Genomic DNA, 19,492 nt, shown 5'->3' with positions numbered 1-19,492 from the left:
CATGCACAAATGAAAGAACTGATTTAATACTTCAAAGGAAGACTATACAGCTAATATAGAGTATTGCAATTTTACTATAATGAGTTTAAATCAACACTAACTTTACAAAGTCTTATAAAACTTATTTCTTCCTCCTCCCCCCCCAAAAAAAATTTAGCCCATGTGAATTTATTTTCTGCATGTGGATTTTACTTCATCGGCTCCAACTGAATAACTGAAAGCCATACTCAAACACTGTATGGTTTATTCTTTCTCTTGTTGTAAAACCGCACCTGCTATCTACATTGATGTTCAAGTTTTACCATATTTACTAATCAATCTTTAGGAGTACTGCAATAAACATACATCAGAACAACTTTGAAATTGTCATTTTATGTATCAATACATATAGAGGAATTACTTGACCTACCACTGAAATGCAACCAACCTCTACAGTGAGCAACAGAAATTAAACACTAAATAAGTAGCTACTTAGGACAGGAAGTGAAGCATACTGAAACTGTATGGGGACTTTCAGCAAATAGAATGTATAATTGTGTGTTCTGGAGTTTGGCCAGGATGTTGGATTACATTCCTGTTCTTGAAAATGAAAATGACTTAGGAACTTTAAGGACTGCAAGTATTCAGGACCTTGAGATTTGTCTTATCCAAAATTGTCAACACCATTTTGTGCATCCACCTGTATTTTTCATGAAGATCTCTTATATGAGTATCAGACAAGTCCAGCCCTAATGCAATCAGCCTGAGATGGTATAGCACACTTGAGAGTGACTGGTTGTTTGTGGTAGCGTTGTAGCTATGTTGAGAGATATAAGAGAGACAAGGCAGGTGAGATAATATCTTTTATTGGACCAGCTTCTGTGGGTAGAAGGGACAAGCTTTCAGGCTTCACAGAACTCTTCCTCAGGTCTGGAGAAGGTACAGAGGTGGCCAAGCAAAATACGGGGGGGGGGGCGGGACAGATCGTTAAACATAATGGGTTCACAGGTTGTAGGAGACGACTTTAAATAAAGTGGGCAAGTAACACCCTGCACTCAAAGGAAAATGGAGAGGTAGTAGTGGGAGGGTCAGACAGTGGAGGTAGCAGGGTATGTTATAGATTGTTGAAATGGGCCATAAAATCAGTGTCTCAAGTCCATGGTTTTTACTGTTCAGCAATTATGAATTTAAGGGCTTGTCTACATTTGAAATGCTATAGTGCAGTTTTATACTGGTGACTCCTTTCACATAGCAAGCCTCTGAGTATGACCCCCCCCAATAAATTAAAAACACTGTTTTATATATTTAACACCATTATAGATGCTGGAAGCAAAGCAGGGTTTAGAGTGGAGGCTGACAGCTCATAACCCCCATGTGATAACCTCATACCCCCTGAGGGGTCCAGACCCCCAGTTTGAGAACCCCTGCTATAGTGGCATAGCTGCATTGCTCTAGCACTTCAATATAGACACTACCAATGCCGACAGGAGGGATTCTCCCATCAGTATAGGTAATGCACCTGCCAGAGAGGCAGTAGCTAGGAGAATTCTTCTGTAGACCCAGTGCTGTCTACACTTGTGGGTTAGGTCAGTTTAACTGTGCTGTTCAGGGGTGTAGATTTTTTTCACACCCCTGGACGATGTTGTTAAGCTAACTTAATGTTCTAGTGTAGATCAGGCCTAAGTTCCCATGCTCATCTCTTGAAGGTGCTGCATCCTATGAAGATGAGGACTGAGAGGTCAGATACGGAGTGATCACTTTGTGAAAAGTGTTCTCGCATCGGTGATACACAAAATGTGGCGTTTATCATTTTTTTTTCTCTGAGTGTTCAATCTAGAGCATAGTGATTGGTTTCACCCATATAGTTGTTGTTGGGGCATTTGATGCATTGGATTAGATACACCACTTATTGTAATAGGCATGTGTAGGACTTATGGATCTTGAAAGATATGTTGTAAAAAATTATAAATGACAAAAACACCATATCACCCAGGAGCAAACACTTCTTACAAAGCAATAACTTCATATCTAACCTCTCAGTCCTCATCTTCAAAGGAAACCTGCACAACATCTTCATGAGACAAGCCTGGGAATTTCAATTCATAACTCTGCTGGACACTAAAAACAACGGACCTAACAGAGATGCCATTACAACAATTTGCAACATACCCTGTTACTTAAACCCTTCATTGTCCTATGACTGCAGAGATGTTAATTGCCCACTTCATTTTAAGTGGTCTCCAACAATGTGTATGAACCCCCTATCCTTAAACAGTCTGTCCCATCTTATATTTAACTTGGACATTCTTGTTCCGTGCTCCAAAACTTGTCCCTTCCACCAACAGAAGTTGGTCCACTAAAAGATACTACCTCACTCACCTTGTCTCTCTTATACATAACAGTAAGCTGTATATAGATGTATCATAATTAGGCCTCAGTCTATATCTAAATTTATGTTCAAAATGCACTCAACCAGATCGAATATTATCAGAGAGAGGAAAAAAAAAAAGAGTACTTATGGCATCTTAGAGACTAACAAATTTATTTGAGCATAAGCTTTCATGAGCTACAGCTCACTTCATCGGATGTATCCGATGAAGTGAGTTATTATCAGAGAGTAACTCTTGGTTATCAAAGTATAGCTGAGTGCATAAACAACATTTTAATTTAGCATTTTTTTCTGCTTGTGGATTGTCCCACAAACACCGTATGATTTTCTCTAATCTATTTATTGTTTGAAATTATTCACCATGTAATTTGTGCAAATAATGCTGAATCTGCAGATTAATTGTCGTCCATTCGCTACATCTGCTGTTCAAAATTTCAGTTGTACTCTTTAGTTCGATGTAGTTGCATTGATACAGTTTGGAAGTGTTTGAGATAAAAAATTGGTTTCTGTGAATATTCTTTAATATTAATGTAGAGGCAGCTGTTGATATCCTTTCTTATGTTGAGTAGTGCCTTACTTCACAAAACAACCAATTACCTTCAGTAGGATTATTCATGGATTCACTATTCAGTAAGAGTAAAGGTAACCTCAGATAATCTTGCCAGTGAACTCACTTGTTAGAATATTTGTGAAAAGCAAACAAATTGGGGCGTGGACAAGGCTGAGTTCAGTTCAGCTGTTTTATTTGACCAAATATTCATGGAAATGATTCTGAAAGTACTTACTTTGCCACTATTGAGTTAAGACAATCTCCAGGTGTATTTCTTAAATTATCTAAAATGTCCCTTTTTTCACTCACTGTGTAAGGGATCCTTGGAGAAGGTTTCCTTAGCAAAAAATCTCCTCACTTTCCTTTAGTGTTCATTTGCAAGTTTGGTTGATGTAAGGTTGCTCCTTAGTGCTGTAGTACTGACAGAGTACCTTTAGAAATATGTAAAAATCAACAGCTTTGATACATAGCAAACAAAACCACCAAGGGGCAATTTTTTTAGCCAGTTTCCAATTTTGTGAATCCAGCTTTGCATCCACAACTGACTGTGTTTGGAAAAAAGTAGACATGTGGCGCGGGGGGAGGGGGGGAAGAGAATGGTGTGCAGTCATTTTGCACATGCCAATTCATGTTTTCTTTAAGTATGGGGCAGTTACCTGGCACAAGTGGTTGGGCATGAAAAATTTGAAATTGGGATGCTGAAAATTTGGCTTGTTATCTAAAAACGTATCTGTACAAGATTAGCAATTTAAAAAGATCTGAACACAATTCTTATTTCTAAAGATTCTTAATTCTGTTGTCTCAGGACTGCAAACCTCAGCTCTACGGTCTTTAGAGCAGTTCCTTTTCTTTGTTTATTTTCCCGTAAAAAGAGAATGAAGTAACATTTTAAAGAGAGAATTGTTGGATAGCAAAACACATTTGTTACTACTCAATGGCAAGAGTTCAAATGATAGCAATTTTAAATTAATATATACTTCCCGCAAATTTTGAGAGAACATATCCATATGTAGTGTAAAAACAAATGTCCTTAGGTGACACCAAAATGAAGGAGAGTCACTTTTGACATGCCAAAGGCTAAATGTGATTCTGGTTCTTGCAGGTGTGTTCTCACAAGGCTGGGAAAGTCTTTATTTTTGGGGGTTTCCATGGAAATGCTGGCAGTCTGAAATGGAAACAAAAATATTTAAAAGGAGATGTTTTTTAAAAAAGAGCATGATTCAAAGATGACTGAAGTTTGTGTTTTTTTTTTAGAGCAGAAAGCAGAAATGTTGTTGTTCATGGATTTTGTAGATCTGTATTTAGTAAATCCAGAAGGAAAGCGAAGGCACATTTTTACAAACTGTTGCGCGTTTGGCACCATAAAAACAACCAACACTTCTGGAAAGTTTGTTTCAGTGTCAGCAAACATGGATTCGCTCTTTTAATTCATTTTAGTTCTGTGAAAGAAGCAGTTTTCTATAACTGAATTTCCACACAATCAAAAAAATGCTTTCACAAGGATGAAATTTGTGATCAAATATATGAGACAAAAACTGAGCAGATTTATTTTGTGTCAGAGAATCTGCTCACTTATTTTAAAAAAAAGTTTTGTTTAAAGATGTACATTGAGACAATTTTTCCTGATTTTATGTCCCTTACTCATAGTTTAATTAAAGTGCAGTCCTGTGAGAGGCCTCAGCTCTCATTCTGATAAGCAGGATTCCAATGGCTCCAGAGGGTGCTTAGCACCTTACAAGACTAGTCCCGAAAGAGAGAAATGGCCCCTGTACTGAGGCTATTTTGTACTAGCTATTTTGCTGCAACAGGGTTAATAAGGCTCTGGAGTATACCCCCTGACAGAGGGAGCCTCTCTGGCAGGTTCATAGCCAGCTGTGCATTCCTCCCTTCACACAGGACCCTTAGTTCAGTTCAGGAGGCTGCTGCACTGCCCATGGGGCTAGGGTAGCTTAGGTAGAAGTTAGGACAGCCTTCAGAGATGCCTTAAACAAGCACTGGAGGCTGAACTAGTCCCCAGTATCCCCAATATAAGCTCCTCCCTTCTGTCCCTGTGATGAGCTCCCAAGTAGCCATCCAGAACTAGCTGATCCTAGGCGAAACAAAGGTCATTGCACAACCCCTTTCTCCAGCCTCGGAAGACAATAAGTAAGGTGATCAAGTGAGGAGGGAGCCATTAGCAGTGCTAGGTATATTACAATTGGAAAATTGCATTTGCAAGTGCCTCAGTTGTAGGGTCCCACTGAAAGAAGAAAAAAATCCAGCATCTGTGGAAACTTCCAAAAATTGCCTCTGTGTGGAAACCGGATATATATTTTGTTGAATCAGGCTCTTAATTATGGAGCATACAAAGGGATTTCTCCCACAGTATACTTCCTTTTAAACAATAGTGTCACACCTGCTTCTGTGACATGCCTGGTAGCACTTGATGTATTGTTTGTTTCCACAGCAACGTCCTACTAATCAGCAATTGATCCTCCTCTTTTCATTTTAGTGTCTCTGCTGCCCAAATTTCTTCCAATTTACTTGTCATTAAAACAAGGATCTCCAAGTGACCCCCAATCATCTGCCCTTCCTGTCCATTCCTGGTTATGCCAAAAACTGTTAGTTCACAACAGGAAACCAATAGCTTGTGCTATCAGGAGACATTTCCTTCACAACACAAAACGTCTGAGTAATAATTTCAAGCAAGGCTTCACCCATTTCCTGTAAAAGGAGGAAAGTTTGCCTATCCCAGTCCCTCAGAGCTCTCTGTTTCCATCCCTTCTGTGATGTAATGCCTTCTGTATAAGGAAGATGGATCATTTTCCCTTAGCAGTACTAAGTTCAATATCCTGTATAAAGATTTGGTACAGCTCTTTCAATGATGAAATGTGTAACGTTTACAAATAATTAAGAGATCTGCCACAGTTTATACATGTGGCATCCCCTTTTCAAAATAAGTTAAGGTTCTGGAGTCTGGGGAGAAAAGCTACGATGGAAATAGAAGGCTTAAGATTCACACATGTTCTGGTTTATGAAATGTTTTGCTTGTAAAGCGGAATGTTAGCATTACAGCTGTAACTTCTGAACATCTTTCCAGTAGATGTGAGGGCTCAGCTAGTTATCAGAACACTTGCTAAATGCCAGAACACTAAGGATTGGAGTGATAAGTACTGAACTATACTGGTTAAGTATGTTACTCAACTACATCAGAGAGAGAGAGAGAGAGAGAGAGAGAGAAAATACTGCCTTACTTGACCCAACAAGTCACTTTTGCACATGCTTAAGTCCGTCCGTACTTAGCAAAGCATTTAAGCGTGTGCTTGCTTAAGTGTTTTGCTGAATTTGGATTTAATACAATGCTAAGGTGGCACAGTTAAAAAAAAATCCAACTATCAGGAACTACAAAGTTAAGGTTCCAGTGGCAGTAGACGTGTTTTATGATGCATGTTTTTAGACAGCAATGTATTAAGCTATTCCTTTAACAAGCAAAGTAGGGATAGAAAATACATACGTTCAATGGGGCTATGTTATTTTGATTAAACCTAATTTTGCATTTCGTGGCCTTTTTATTCTTATTAAGCAACTGCAATATGAATTAACACATTCTTACCCAACTAATTTGCTAGAGATTTCTTTAAAGAACCAAAAGGCTCGTGAGTGGGATTTTTGTTTATCCCATGTAGGCAAAACGTGCCAAAGCCACTTCATAGTGGGAATAAAACAGTGAAATCTGTATAAGCTTTTAAGCCGGTTCAAGTCCGGAAGGCTGACTGGTGCTTAGAGACCTACAGTAATAAGTGTACACTTTGGGGAAGATGTATGCACGAAGTACATATCCAAACTCTCAAACTTAGAACAGTCGTATTACATACATATCCTTATGTATTTCAAGTATTTATAACTTCTAACCAATTTTTAATCAAAACTTAGTCCCTAGTGATCATATCCACACCAAGTTCCAAACTTCTGCTGCTTTTAGTTATCTGTGTAGAAGAGTGGGTGTCTATCTTCACTAAACGAAGAAAAAGTCTCTTCCCAATTCACAATCAGCTACAGCTATTTTACCCAAACTTTCCCTTTAAAAAAAAAAAAAAAAGCCCACCACTTTTTGGATGCAGACCAGGCATCTGAAAAGGAGAATTTGTCAGAAAGTTTGAGGATTTGAAAATGGTCTTTATCACAATTGTTTTTGTTACGAACCTCAGCATTCCTTACTAAGGAAAAGCTATAATAAATAGCCGTCAATTTTTCTGAAGGCAGAAAATCTTATTATACTTGTGTCCTCAGTCTCTCTCTCTTATGTTATCTGAGCCAACATAAAAACACCACACCGCTGTTGTTTGAAGTCACTCATTTCAATCAAGATGCCCAGCATGCTTAATCCTATATTTTATGTTTTGTTTCCTTTTCCTTTCTCTTTAACAGTCTCCATCTGTGGTTCTCTCTCTGTCTCTTCCATCAGCTAGAAAGCACACACCCAATATACCACCACATGTTCCTCAGCACAGACTCTGGTCATGTCTACAGTAGCTAAAGAAACAGTTTTAGCACCTCTTGGCAAAATGGGGCTTAAGCATAGCTTTGTGTTTCAATTAGCTCTTGCTTGAAAGGAGTGAATGTGGTTTTCCAGGTGAAAGTAGACGGGACTTTAATGCTTTACATTTCGCAGTCTGCTTCTAAGCCAACACTTGCCAGTTAGTGGTACAATGCCGTGTGGAGTTGGTGTTATTCTCAGGAAATTTTGCCTAATAAAACTACAATCTTAACAGCACCCAATACCCACTCTCTTGGTCAAATACGGTAGATAATAGATACATTGTCAGTCTCTGAAGACAGTTTTTTCAGTGGAGCGAGGGCAGCATTTATCCCAAACTATCATCATCCAGCAAAAGAGTCACAGGGGGCGTATTCCTAGAAAACACTATTCACTGCTATTTTTAATTCTAACATACAACTGAATGTTGTGGATTTTTTAATTTCAGTACTTTTTCTTTGGAAACTGACAGTGCATGGTAGCTTATTTGTCTTTCACCATTGGGGCTTATAGAGCACCTTTCATCAGATTATCTGACGATGTTTTATTAAGGTTAGAGGAGCTGAATATAGTTAAACTGAATGACAAGGAGGAAGAGTACGTCCTTCCAATACTTGTATGTAGACAGTTACCACCACAAGAAAAAATTATTATTTAGGGTGCTTACAAGAACATAAGTGCAACAGGATGAAATTAAGGGGAAAATTTAGGCTGACAATCAAGAAAAGTTTCCTGCTAACGTTCTCTGTTAGTTCAGAGTATAGTCTTCTATGGGAAGCAGGAAAAGCCCAGATCAATTAGGACCTTTAAACATACACTGATTAAGCACTAGGGAATACCCTGAACTGGCAGGGGATGACCTTATAGTTCCCTCCCCTATGCACACCCCCTCTGGAATGTAAACCCAAAATTATATGGTCTTACACTGTATAGAAATCCATTTGGGCAAGCTCCTGAAATTCATCCTCTCCCTCAGTGTGGAGGGAGATATGCGCAGCTTTCCCCCCCGCCCCCGATCTGAATTGCACAAACTGGGTTTTGGAATAAACAAGAAATAAGTTTAACTACAAAAGGTAAATTTTAAGTGATTATAAGGGATAGCTAATAGAACAAAACTGATTACTGAGCAAATAAACCACACAAACTAAGCTTAATACTATTTGTAATCTGTTTCTTGAGTTTAATTTCTCACCCTAAGGCTATGTCTACACTGGCAATTGAACAACAAAACATTTGTCTTTCTGAGGTGTTCACATCCCCCTCCCTCCGGAAGACAAAAGTTTTGCCGTGACAAGTGCCAGTATGAACAGTGCATTGTCGACAAAGCTGTCTTTGGGGGTGGACCTTTTTTGTCAGCAGGAGAGCTGACACTGCACAACTTTTAGCAGCACGGTTGTAGTGACTCAGCCATGTCGCTAAAAGCAGTGTAGTGTAGACAAAGCCTTAATGTTGTTTGAGGCAAGTTGCAGAGTTTTTGCAGCTCAGAGTTCCAGTTATGTCTCTTTACAGGCTAGACCCTTGTCTCAGCCTGCACTCAGCCCTTGCCTTTCCCCTGCTTAGTTCCTTTGTTTCTTCAGGTGTTTTTAGCAGTCTTTTTTCTTGGGTGGGGAGGCAGTGGAGAAGAGCCCTGATTGACTTACATCCCAGCCTTAAATAGAATTTACATAAAGCGGGAATCCTTTGTTTCCAGTGGAAAAATACTAACACTGTCCAAGGTGGTACTCCGTACCAGGTGACATCATCACTTGACCCTGTCCTGTCAAAGCAACATCCCAGGGAAGTGGGAGATTAGACTCGTCAAAGTTCTATTGTCCTTCTTAAATGGCCCATTCAGGCTGATTGCCTACTGTCTGGTGGGCGTTCCCCCAGATACACACCCACTTGTAATTGTTACATAGTCAATATTCCTAACTTCAGATACAGAAATGATACATGCATACAAATAGGATAATCACATTCAGTAAATCATAACCTTTCCAATGATATCTCACAAGACCCATATTGCATTAAATACAACTTAGTTATGTTATATTCATATCATATTATTTCTATGAAGAATATGGGGTATAACATCCCACACACATCCTGATTGGAGTGTAAATGTACCCTAAGATGCTTACTCAAAGACACACAGCAAATCAATGACAATGACAGACAGATGGATCCTTTACGCTAACCACTTACAACCAGTTTCAGAGTAGCAGCCGTGTTAGTCTGTATTCGCAAAAAAGAAAAGGAGTACTTGTGGCACCTTAGAGACTAACAAATTGATTTGAGCATAAGCTTTCGTGAGCTACAGCTCACTTCATCGAATGCATCCGATGAAGTGAGCTGTAGCTCACGAAAGCTTATGCTCAAATAAATTTGTTAGTCTCTAAGGTGCCACAAGTACTCCTTTTCTTTGTCACTTACAACCACACATTCTAAAATGAAGCTTCTTCTTGTGTACATTGAATAACATCAGATGGCAAGCGAATCTAGACTCACCATTGTTATACAAGTCAAAACTGGTGACGGAGGACCAGAGATCTTAAGGTAGCAAGTTGTTTTCATAGATGTGTTTGGGGGGAGGGGGGAGCTTGTGTAAAGAGCCCACATGTAGTGCAATCCAAATACACTGTGGGATGCTGGGAGCAAGGAATGGCTGAGTATCCCCACTAAATTCACAGAGATAGGAAGTAGCTAATACCTGGCACTTTTTAACAATGGTCTTTTCAGGCAAGTCAGACCATAATGATCAGAGCAATGATGTGAACAATATTGCATATATAACTCTTAGCTTCAAGTCATGTTAGGTTGCAACACAGTCTTGGAAACTGGATGTGTTTATAACCTATATTCCTTAACTAAGTGAAATCCTTCTAACACCTTTCATGCCAATATTTTTTCTACATGTTGTTCAGACTCTCATTATGTTTGACATTTTATTTCCACTGTTGCAATGTCATCTCCTTGTTTTGCTCATTCTCCCAATATATATTGGCCAATCTACAAAAATGTAATGATGTTTTAGACTAGACTAACATCATATTTTGACTACATCCATTCTGACACAGAGGGATGCAATGCAACCAGCTGTTCATGATTAATATGTTAAACAAACAAAGTCCCCAGTGAAAGCCTATATACTAACTATATGATGCAATGAAACTTTGGGTCATGTGAAAATTCCATCATCATATCACCCAACATTCCCCTGATCTGTAAAACGTCAACTAACTCATGAGAAGAGTCTCATTAACATGTCATCTGGAAGTGTAATTGGTGAAACTGATACACTGCATGTTTTATATCTATGTCCTTACTGTAGTAAGATCTCATTCCCTCTGCACTATAGGAAATGGCTCTATGGCACCTGAAATAAAACTGAAGACTGTTTCTTCCCACTTCACACTCTCTCTCTGGTATATGTTTGTAAGGGCTATTTCTGATTAACTCCCTGTCTGGGAGTAAAGAGTGCTTTATTCTGAATTAGTTTAATCCATTTTGGAAGTGGATTAAAATTCCTCTTTGAATTCATATCCTACTTTAATCTTTAACTTCCTTGTGTAGACAATCCCTAAGAAAAAGCAGGGCAGGAGAGGCCATCAGTTACAAAACCCCCAATGTAGAGTAATCCAGAATGATGACAAGGGGTTATGATAAAATAGAGAGGGAAAGGGGGGCGGGGAGGAGGTAAAAAAATGCAAGGGGTAGGACAGCTAAGAAAAGAAGGTGAGAGCAGTTTATTGTAAATGAAAACAAACCCATTGCCGACAGAAATACCATTTCTGACAGACCTGAAGAAGAGCTCTGTGGAATTTGAAAGCTTGTCTCTTGCACCAACAGAAGTTGGTCCAATAAAAGATATTAGCTCAGCCACCTTGTCTCTCCCATCCCGGAACCAACACAACTGCAACAACACTGCAAACAATCCAGACAGTTGACTGCCGCACACACAGATCCAAGTAATGGAATTTACACCCACTTCCAAATTCAGCCCTTGGGTATCACAGTGGCCAATGTTCAAATTTGGGGATTTAAGTTAGGATGCCCAGTCCTGCATTTGAAAACTCACCTGTGCTGATTTAAGGGCTTTAATATGGAACTGGTTTGGAAATTGGACCCCATGGGCCTGATTTTCAGAAGTATTGAGCACACACAACTCCAGTGGAAGTCATTGGGAGCTGCTAGTGCCCAACACCTCTGAAAATTAGGTCCCATGTGTATTTAGTGAGCTGTATCTGATGTATTTATCTCTGACATATTTGCTTAATAACATACTACATATACCGTCTCAGTTGATTGACTGCACTGAAGTAAATATAAGTAAGCTAAGGATGGACTCATTTATATGTATGCCCTGACTTTCTTATACATTATGGAAAGAATCTGCTGAGCGGTAATAGGTAGTAGCAGCAATGGGGTGAATCTGCTGCTACTCTCTGGCTCCTGACTGGAGGATAAGTAAGCCAGGAGGGAAGGTCCAATGGCAGTTAGCAGGGTAGGTGGAGACCTGGGGGCACAGCAGAGGAGGCACCTGTTCCTGGTGACTGCTCAGAGTGTCAGCTCAGATATCCAGAGCTGCTTGGGTGTGATCGGTTCTATCCTCGTTTAAGAACAACAGGGCTCGTTTACATAATATGGCTAAAAACATGTACACAGTGCAAAAAAAGTACATAATACCTGGCTCTGTGACAGTTTCTGCTGAGAGAAACTGACTTGCTGCAAGGCCCCCCAAATCTACCACTGTACAGTTGAGGAGCACTAATTGTGTTAAAAGTGGGCTTGAGTTTCCAGTGAGAGGAATTGTGAGCTGGTATTCCTGGTGAAACAAACAGCTGAGGTGTGTGCAGAAATCAAAGCTGCCCAGGAGGCACTAAACGTGGGGAAGAACACCCAGAGCAACTAGAAGGGGGCCATAACAGGGTCTGGAAGCTTCTCAGAAAGGACAGATGACTTGTAAACTGGCAAAATCAATTCGGCTGGAAATAAAAACTTTATTGGACAGAAGCTACAAGGTGTCCAAACAGATATGAAGCCCAGCTACAAAATTCGGGAGTTGGCAACAGACTGAGGAGGTGACTGGCAGGTTGGCCACCATGGACCATCACATTTTCCAGGAAACAGAAAAGAACCAATGAGTTTTGGTCAGCTTGGAATGTGCTAACAGAAATTAACTGAAGCAAGATCTTAAGGAACTGGAGTACTGTCTAGATAAGAAAATCCAGGAATTGCAGAAATGAAATTGATTCATTTATACTTATGCACTGACTTACTTATGCATACACTTCTCTTCAGGCAGCAGTTAGCTCTTTGTAGGCACTACTATTATATAAACAACTTTCATACACGTTTTGCTTCAATAGGGATTGCAGATTTGGGGCTAGATTCTTATCTGTGTTAGGACAACTTTATGCTACCTCTGCAAGTATAAAGCTATCCTAATGCTACAGGAGGATTCCCACATAGTAGGGTCCTTGAGTGGTATAGGATGGGGTTGGGATCCCCTGAGTCCCAACAAACCCCAGTCTGGGCTCTAGAGACCAACGGTAGTCCATACAAGTTAGAACAACCTGGCCCAGCTGTGCTGAGTGCTCCAAGGCTGGCACCGAGAATTGAAGTCATGGTGCAGGCTGTGAGCTACAGTTTTATACACATGCTGTGCTTAGCTCTATTATCACAGAGGAGTCATTGAAAAAAATCAATGGACAGTGATGGGGAGGAGAGGAGGAAATATCTCATGACTTATCCACGTTTACATTTCTTGACCATGATCTGAACTCAACTTCAGGATGACCTTGAGCCTTGCAGGCTAAAAGAAATAGTGCTGGTACAGCTGGAACAGGTGGGTAGACCACATAACACAGAGAGAGCGAAATATAAATGGTCTTAAATAAAGAAAAAGAGTCTGTTCTATTAATCTGCATGTCCTGCCCTAACAATAGCACCTCATTATGATTCTGGAGGCTTTGGAAAGGCTCCAGTGCAGCATCTTCAACATTAAGGCTTTGTCTACATTACACAGCTTTTAGCGACATGGCATGGAGTCAAAACGAGCCAGAAAGAGCTGCAAATGTTTTCAGCATGTATCAAAACCATCGTCTCATTCTAAGGCAAACCAGGAAGTTGAACCATTGGTTTTCAACCTTGAGTGCCCCAGACAGCTCCAGGCTATGTCATTTGGGTCAGCACTGAGTGGATACTGTATAGAGGTGTTTGTAAGAAGGGCCATTTTACTTGCAGTCTAATTTTCTGGTCTGAACGTTTGTATCTCACAAACAACCAAGATGAATCATAAAAGGTTAGAGACAAAATGCTAGCTAGCATGTAAATACATCAAACCTAACCCAGCCTCCAAGCTCCTCCCAACGCTAATTCCTGGTACATAAAGTCAAAAATAATCTTACAAAGTTTATGAAACCAGGGTTAAGACACTTACCCCTCCTCCTGCCCTTGGCTCCTGCTCGATCCTCCAAGAACTGGGGCCAAATCCTAGTCTTTTGGGGAAAGCCTGAATAAATAGGCTTTGAGCTGTGGAAAGCTGCCCTCTTCCTCCCATTGCTGGCCACAAAGCACTCCTCCAATAATGGAGTCACAGACCTTCTAGTCAAGTCCCTGTTCTACCATAAATTTCCCCTCCTTGCAGCTACAGAGAGAGTTGCTGAGAAGAATAGGGACTGCAGAGTCCCACTATCCAACTTCGCTTTGAGGAGCAATGTGAAGACAAGAACAAAGCAGACTGACTGCTGCTCAGGTCTGGCATGGGAATGGTGAGATGGGATTTCCCCCTGAGTAAGAACCACAGGCATTGGCCCTTAATGTGGACAGACCCAAATGACATTTGAAAATCTGGGGGAATACGACTGGCTCAGACAAGTGGGTTTTGGAATCCTGAGTCTGAACTCCCCCCAAACTTTGGGGAGTTATTTAAACTCCGTATCTGAGCCCAGACTTGAACTTTCAGTTCAGACTTCTTTCTGTAGAAGGATCTGAAACCTCCCAACTCTTCATACCAAACATGCCCAAATTTGGGGGAAGTTCAAAATCCAGATCCCAACTCAGATTCAGATTTTGGCCCAACTCTAATTCTATCATTCTCCTTACAAACAGGAATATTTGTTTAGCACATGACATAATTACTTTTCTCCAAGAAATATGCTCAGCAGGTCACAACAGTTAATGGAATTTAATGGTGGAGTTATACTACTTTGCACAAGGTTTTGCTGTTCTTTTGTAAGGCTAAGCCTGCTTTGGGCTAGTAGTCCAGCTGAAAGAGTCTAGGCAATTAATGGAAGGGAATGCCCATAAGCAGTGGTCTTCTTATTACGTAGGTAATTACCCTTAATGACAGTGGCAGCAGTGACTCAAATCCAATGATAAATCTGTATTAATGTTGATTTTCAAATCCTAACACTAAGTGCAACATTTTTACTATCTTAAACACAGCATGCCCAAACATTTTTTAAGGCTTTACATTATAATATGACCTTCATTAATTTTGGGACAAATCCCTCTCCCCTCTGTTCAGTGGCTCAAATGTAGCAAGACCAGTGCAATTCTGCCGCAGGCAGGAAGAATTTATGGAGTCCATGCTGGGGTTATACATCGCTGCATGCCATGTTGTCCAATTCCAAAGGACTTCCTGTGCACTCTCATCCAGGAGGTGTCTGGGGTACTGGCAGGCCGGGGGAAGGAATGGGAACAGGACTGCTGTATCCTCCAATCATTGCCTCTAGCAGAGCACCAGGAACTACTGCAGCCCCAAAGTATTGGAATGGATCTCCAGGCTGCTCCATGGCTTGGGCTCCCCCTTCCTGGATGGAACCCCAGCACACTGCTTTCTTTGCAACGAATTTATTGACACAGTGCTAACATACAGCCCCCCAACCTGAAGCAAATACTCACCAGCAACCACACACCAGAACCACTAACCCAGGAACCTATCCTTGCAACAAAGCCCATTGCCAACTCTGTCCACACATCTATTCAGGGGACACCATCATAGGGCCTAATCACATCAGCCACACTATCAGAGGCTCGTTCACCTGCACATCTACCAATGTGATATATGCCATCATTTGCCAGCAATGCCTCTCTGCCATGTACATTGGTCAAACTGGACAGTCTCTACGTAAAAGAATAAATGGACACAAATCAAATGTCAAGAATTATAACATTCAAAAACCAGTTGGAGAACACTTCAATCTCTCTGGTCACTCGATTACAGACCTAAAAGTGGCAATACTTCAACAAAAAAACTTCAGAAACAGACTCCAACAAGAGACTGCTGAATTGGAATTAATTTGGAAACTGGATACAATTAACTTAGGCTTGAATAGAGACTGGGAGTGGATGCGTCATTACACAAAGTAAAACTATTTCCCCATGTTTATCCCCCACCCCTGCCCCCCACTGTTCCTCAGACCTTCTTGTCAACTGTTGGAAATGGCCCACCTTCATCATCACTACAAAAGGTTTCCCCTTGCCCCCCACTTTCCTCCTGGTAATAGCTCACCTTAAGTGATCACTCTGGTTACAGTACGTATGGTAACACGCATTGTTTCATGTTCTCTATCTATATAAATCTCCCCACTGTATTCTCCACTGAATGCATCCGATGAAGCGAGCTGTAGCTCATGAAAGCTTATGCTCAAATAAATTTGTTAGTCTCTAAGGTGCCACAAGTACTCCTTTTCTTTTTGCGAATACAAACTAACACGGCTGCTACTCTGATACCAATGCTAACACTGCTATCATCCTACCTACTCTAGGGTGCCTATTAGTGCAACTAAACCAGTGATAGACCTGGTGGGAATTTTGTACTACAACTCCCTAGAGTAGACAAGTTCTTGGACTACATTCTGTTGTCTAGGATCTGGGCCATTACCTTTAGAAGTTTTCTTTCTTTTCTTTTTTTTTTTTTGGAATAATTAGCTGTATAAATGAATCTATGAGAACAATTTTTCACAGGGAAAAATAAAAAAAGCAACGATGAAGAAGTTTTTAATTCCAAATGTATCCTCAGAGATAGCCTGTCTATGAAATAAATGTCCTAGACCATCTTTGTTTTAATTTCAGTTCACTTCATTTTTAAATAGAGAACTGAAGATGGATAACACTTTATGGAGTATTTTGGCAGAAAACACAGATTATTGTATTTATTGGCAACATTGTTGTTCACTGAAGTAGAAAAGAAAAAAAAATCAAAGTTATTAAAAGGGGTCAAATTCCAACCTTCTCCCAGGAGTTAATCACAGGTTTAAAGTAATTTTTCAAAAGAGGTTTTACATTTATAAGGTTAATTGGAAACGGACTCAGATAATCATTGGTTTGATACCCTGCCACAGCACATCACTTCTCTTTTAGTGTTAGTTTTTCTTAACATCCTTCCCTTACCACACTAGTAAAGAACAATTTTAGCGTTTACAGCCTGACGCCCTGATTTTCTATGCCTAGGATGCAGCAGCACTCAGCAGTCCTAAAACCTGTGTAACCAATCCCAGGAGGATCAGCCAAGGTAGGGAGAGCCTCAGGCAGCATAGAGCCTTTGTAATGCTTATGCTTGTTTTAGGGAGTGTGGCTGAAAAGAAGGGGGACTCAACTGAACCCCAGTGGTCCCTGGCTGCTGTAATGACATTTTGGAGCCTTTGGTAGCTGGCACAAGTTACAGAGAAGCCTTGAGGTGGGTTTGGATTTTGAATATTCTCTTAATTTGGGGCTGTTTGCATCTCAGATTGGGGAATACATTTATGATGCACACTATGGAAAGCAGGCCAAGTCAACAAAAATAGCGTGAGTTCTTTCACCTTTAGGTCACTGGTCAGTGTGTGACTAAGAGTTGTGACTGTTTGAGAACCGTTCGGTGGCTTATGTGAATGGGTTTGGTGGTTTCAATGTCGTCAGGCATCAGCCTCACAAAGCTCTCCTTCCCAACTGATAATCGCTGAGGAGAACTGAATGGATGGGGCAACTGAACTTCTCTCTCACATAGAGGGTTGTTTACTGTTCACTTCAACACACACCTGTGATTAACACTAGGTCAGTATTATTCATCTGTATGTTTTCTACAGAGTGGGAAACAACACACGAAGTTATTTCATTTTCAATGACTGAAAGCATAAATACAAAGCGGCCACCCAAACGCCCTGCCCCTTATTCAAAAATTACAAGAATGAAATGCAAAACAATCAGTGCACTTCTTTCTACCAAGCCCCCACCAGCACATATTCAAATACTACCCCTTGTATGTTGGATAATATCCTTGGCGAAGCCCCGTTGAAACAAATGGAGTAACTGCTTTGTAGTTGTGTAAATAGTTTTCTGGATCACAGTGTTTCAAGCTGCTGCCTCTTAAAATGTGAGAAAATATCTAATTTAATACAATGAATATCCCCACCCTAGAGTCTGTGGTTTTTCAAAATCACAAAATCTGACTAGACATCAGCCAGGTTCTTTGGCTAAATTTTTTTCTACACTAAAATACATACAGGCTTCTTAGATGTATAATGAATGAAATGATTGATTATACCTTTTGCTCAAAGCTAAGAAATTAATACAAGCACATTTTATACACTCAGGATGTCTACAGAAAGCCAAGAACTTTGCAGAGAGAAATACCCTCAGAAAAGATGTTTGCTAAAATGGTTAAATATAGTCATTATGAAACCATGCTTAATAGAGGACTTCTGCACGTTAGCTTGAAGCTACAGCTGTAAGCTGTGCAGAGGAAATGACGACTGGATATAAAGGACCAGGGAATATTTAATATTTACTAAACAAAGGTCTTAGTTTAATCATATATCCAGTCATACTGTAAGAATTTGACAGGAACTGCCCCCCATGCTTAGACATTTAGGAGCGTCTATTGCTTGCACTTTGACTTGCATGTGCACAAAATCACACAGCACTAATATTCTTGTAATAGCAAGGTAGTTTTTTCTCCCCTTTCTTTTTTCAAATGCAAATTCAATCCTAGAAAGGCACAAGCTAGCAAAAAAGGTGCAGCTAAACACCCGAATGGAGCACAGAACAGCATTTTCTACATCTTTGATGGTTTTTTTCTCCTTAGACCTAGAATTATTTTGAGAAATTACTTCCAAATCCCAGTTGTTTAAGGAAACTCACTTTGGGAAGTTCTTTTTCTATCTCAAGTAGGCCTAAACTGGTGTTTAAAATTCCAGCAAGACAGTGAAAGGGTATTTTGCAAACTCATCTGACTCTAAATGGGCATTACATGATCTGCATTTTTATATTACTGGGGGTGGGAGAATGGGCCAAAAAACATTGGGTTTTCCTGAAACACAAATATTATGTACTTTTCCTGGAAACCAAAGGAAAGTAGGACTGGACAATCATTATTTATAATCTATATTATGGTATTTACATTATGACAGCACTGAGAGGCCCCATCAAAGTTTGGGTCACATTGTTCTAGGCACTGTATAAACATATAATAAAAGAGAGTCACTCTTTAGAGCTTAAGCTCTAAACAAACAAGACAAAGCGCTAGAGAAAGAAATTATTATTGCTATTTTAGATGTAAGAAATTGAGGCACAGAGAGGCTAGGTGACTTGTCCAAGGTCACACAAAGTCTGTGGCAGAACAGAGAATTAAGGCCAAATTTCCCAAGTCCCAGTTCAGTGCCTTAACAATGATGTCATATTCTCTGAATCATCTCCAACTCCATGTCCACTAATAAGTTTGAATTTTAATTAATGTACTTCACCCATTCTCTTGCTCCATTTGTATTATTTTTCTGAGAGCACTCAAGTGATCAAATTTTACTGGCACAAACATCTGGGACACATTAATTTCAAAGTCATATAATAGAATCATAGAATATCAGAGTTGGAAGGGACCTTAGGAGGTCATCTAGTCTAACCCCCTGCTCAAAGCAGGACCAATCCCCAACTAAATCATCCCAGCCAGGGCTTTGTCAAGCCTGACCTTGAAAATCTCTAAGGAAGGAGATTCCAACACTCCCTAGGTAACCCAGTCCAGTGCTTCACCACCCTCCTAGTGAAAAGTTTTTCCTAACATCCAAACTAAATTTCTCACACTGCAACTTGAGACCAT

At 40.1% G+C, this 19,492-nt stretch overlaps 1 protein-coding gene across 6 annotated transcripts in view; it reads right to left on the bottom strand.

The window, feature by feature from the left end:
- Positions 1-559: 559 nt before the first annotated feature.
- LOC119862023 (predicted GPI-anchored protein 58) overlaps positions 560-19,492 on the bottom strand; it is a 63,858-nt gene continuing 44,925 nt past the window's right edge. For 4 of the 6 annotated variants that reach the window (XR_006274969.1, XR_006274971.1, XR_006274972.1 and 1 more), the window contains one exon: positions 560-4,083. Coding sequence is in view for 2 of the 6 variants with exons in the window: in XM_043494713.1 (XP_043350648.1) it covers positions 3,949-4,083 (135 nt within the window). In the remaining 4 variants the exon portion in view is untranslated. The remainder of the gene's footprint in view (positions 4,084-19,492) is intronic. The other 2 variants (XR_006274970.1, XM_043494711.1) reach the window with 1 other exon arrangement.

This window comes from Dermochelys coriacea, chromosome 10, assembly GCF_009764565.3.
Source record: "Dermochelys coriacea isolate rDerCor1 chromosome 10, rDerCor1.pri.v4, whole genome shotgun sequence".
Lineage (NCBI taxonomy): Eukaryota > Metazoa > Chordata > Testudines > Dermochelyidae > Dermochelys > Dermochelys coriacea.
The sequence above is the reverse complement of the archived record's forward strand: the minus strand, read 5'-3'. Positions and strand labels throughout refer to the sequence as shown.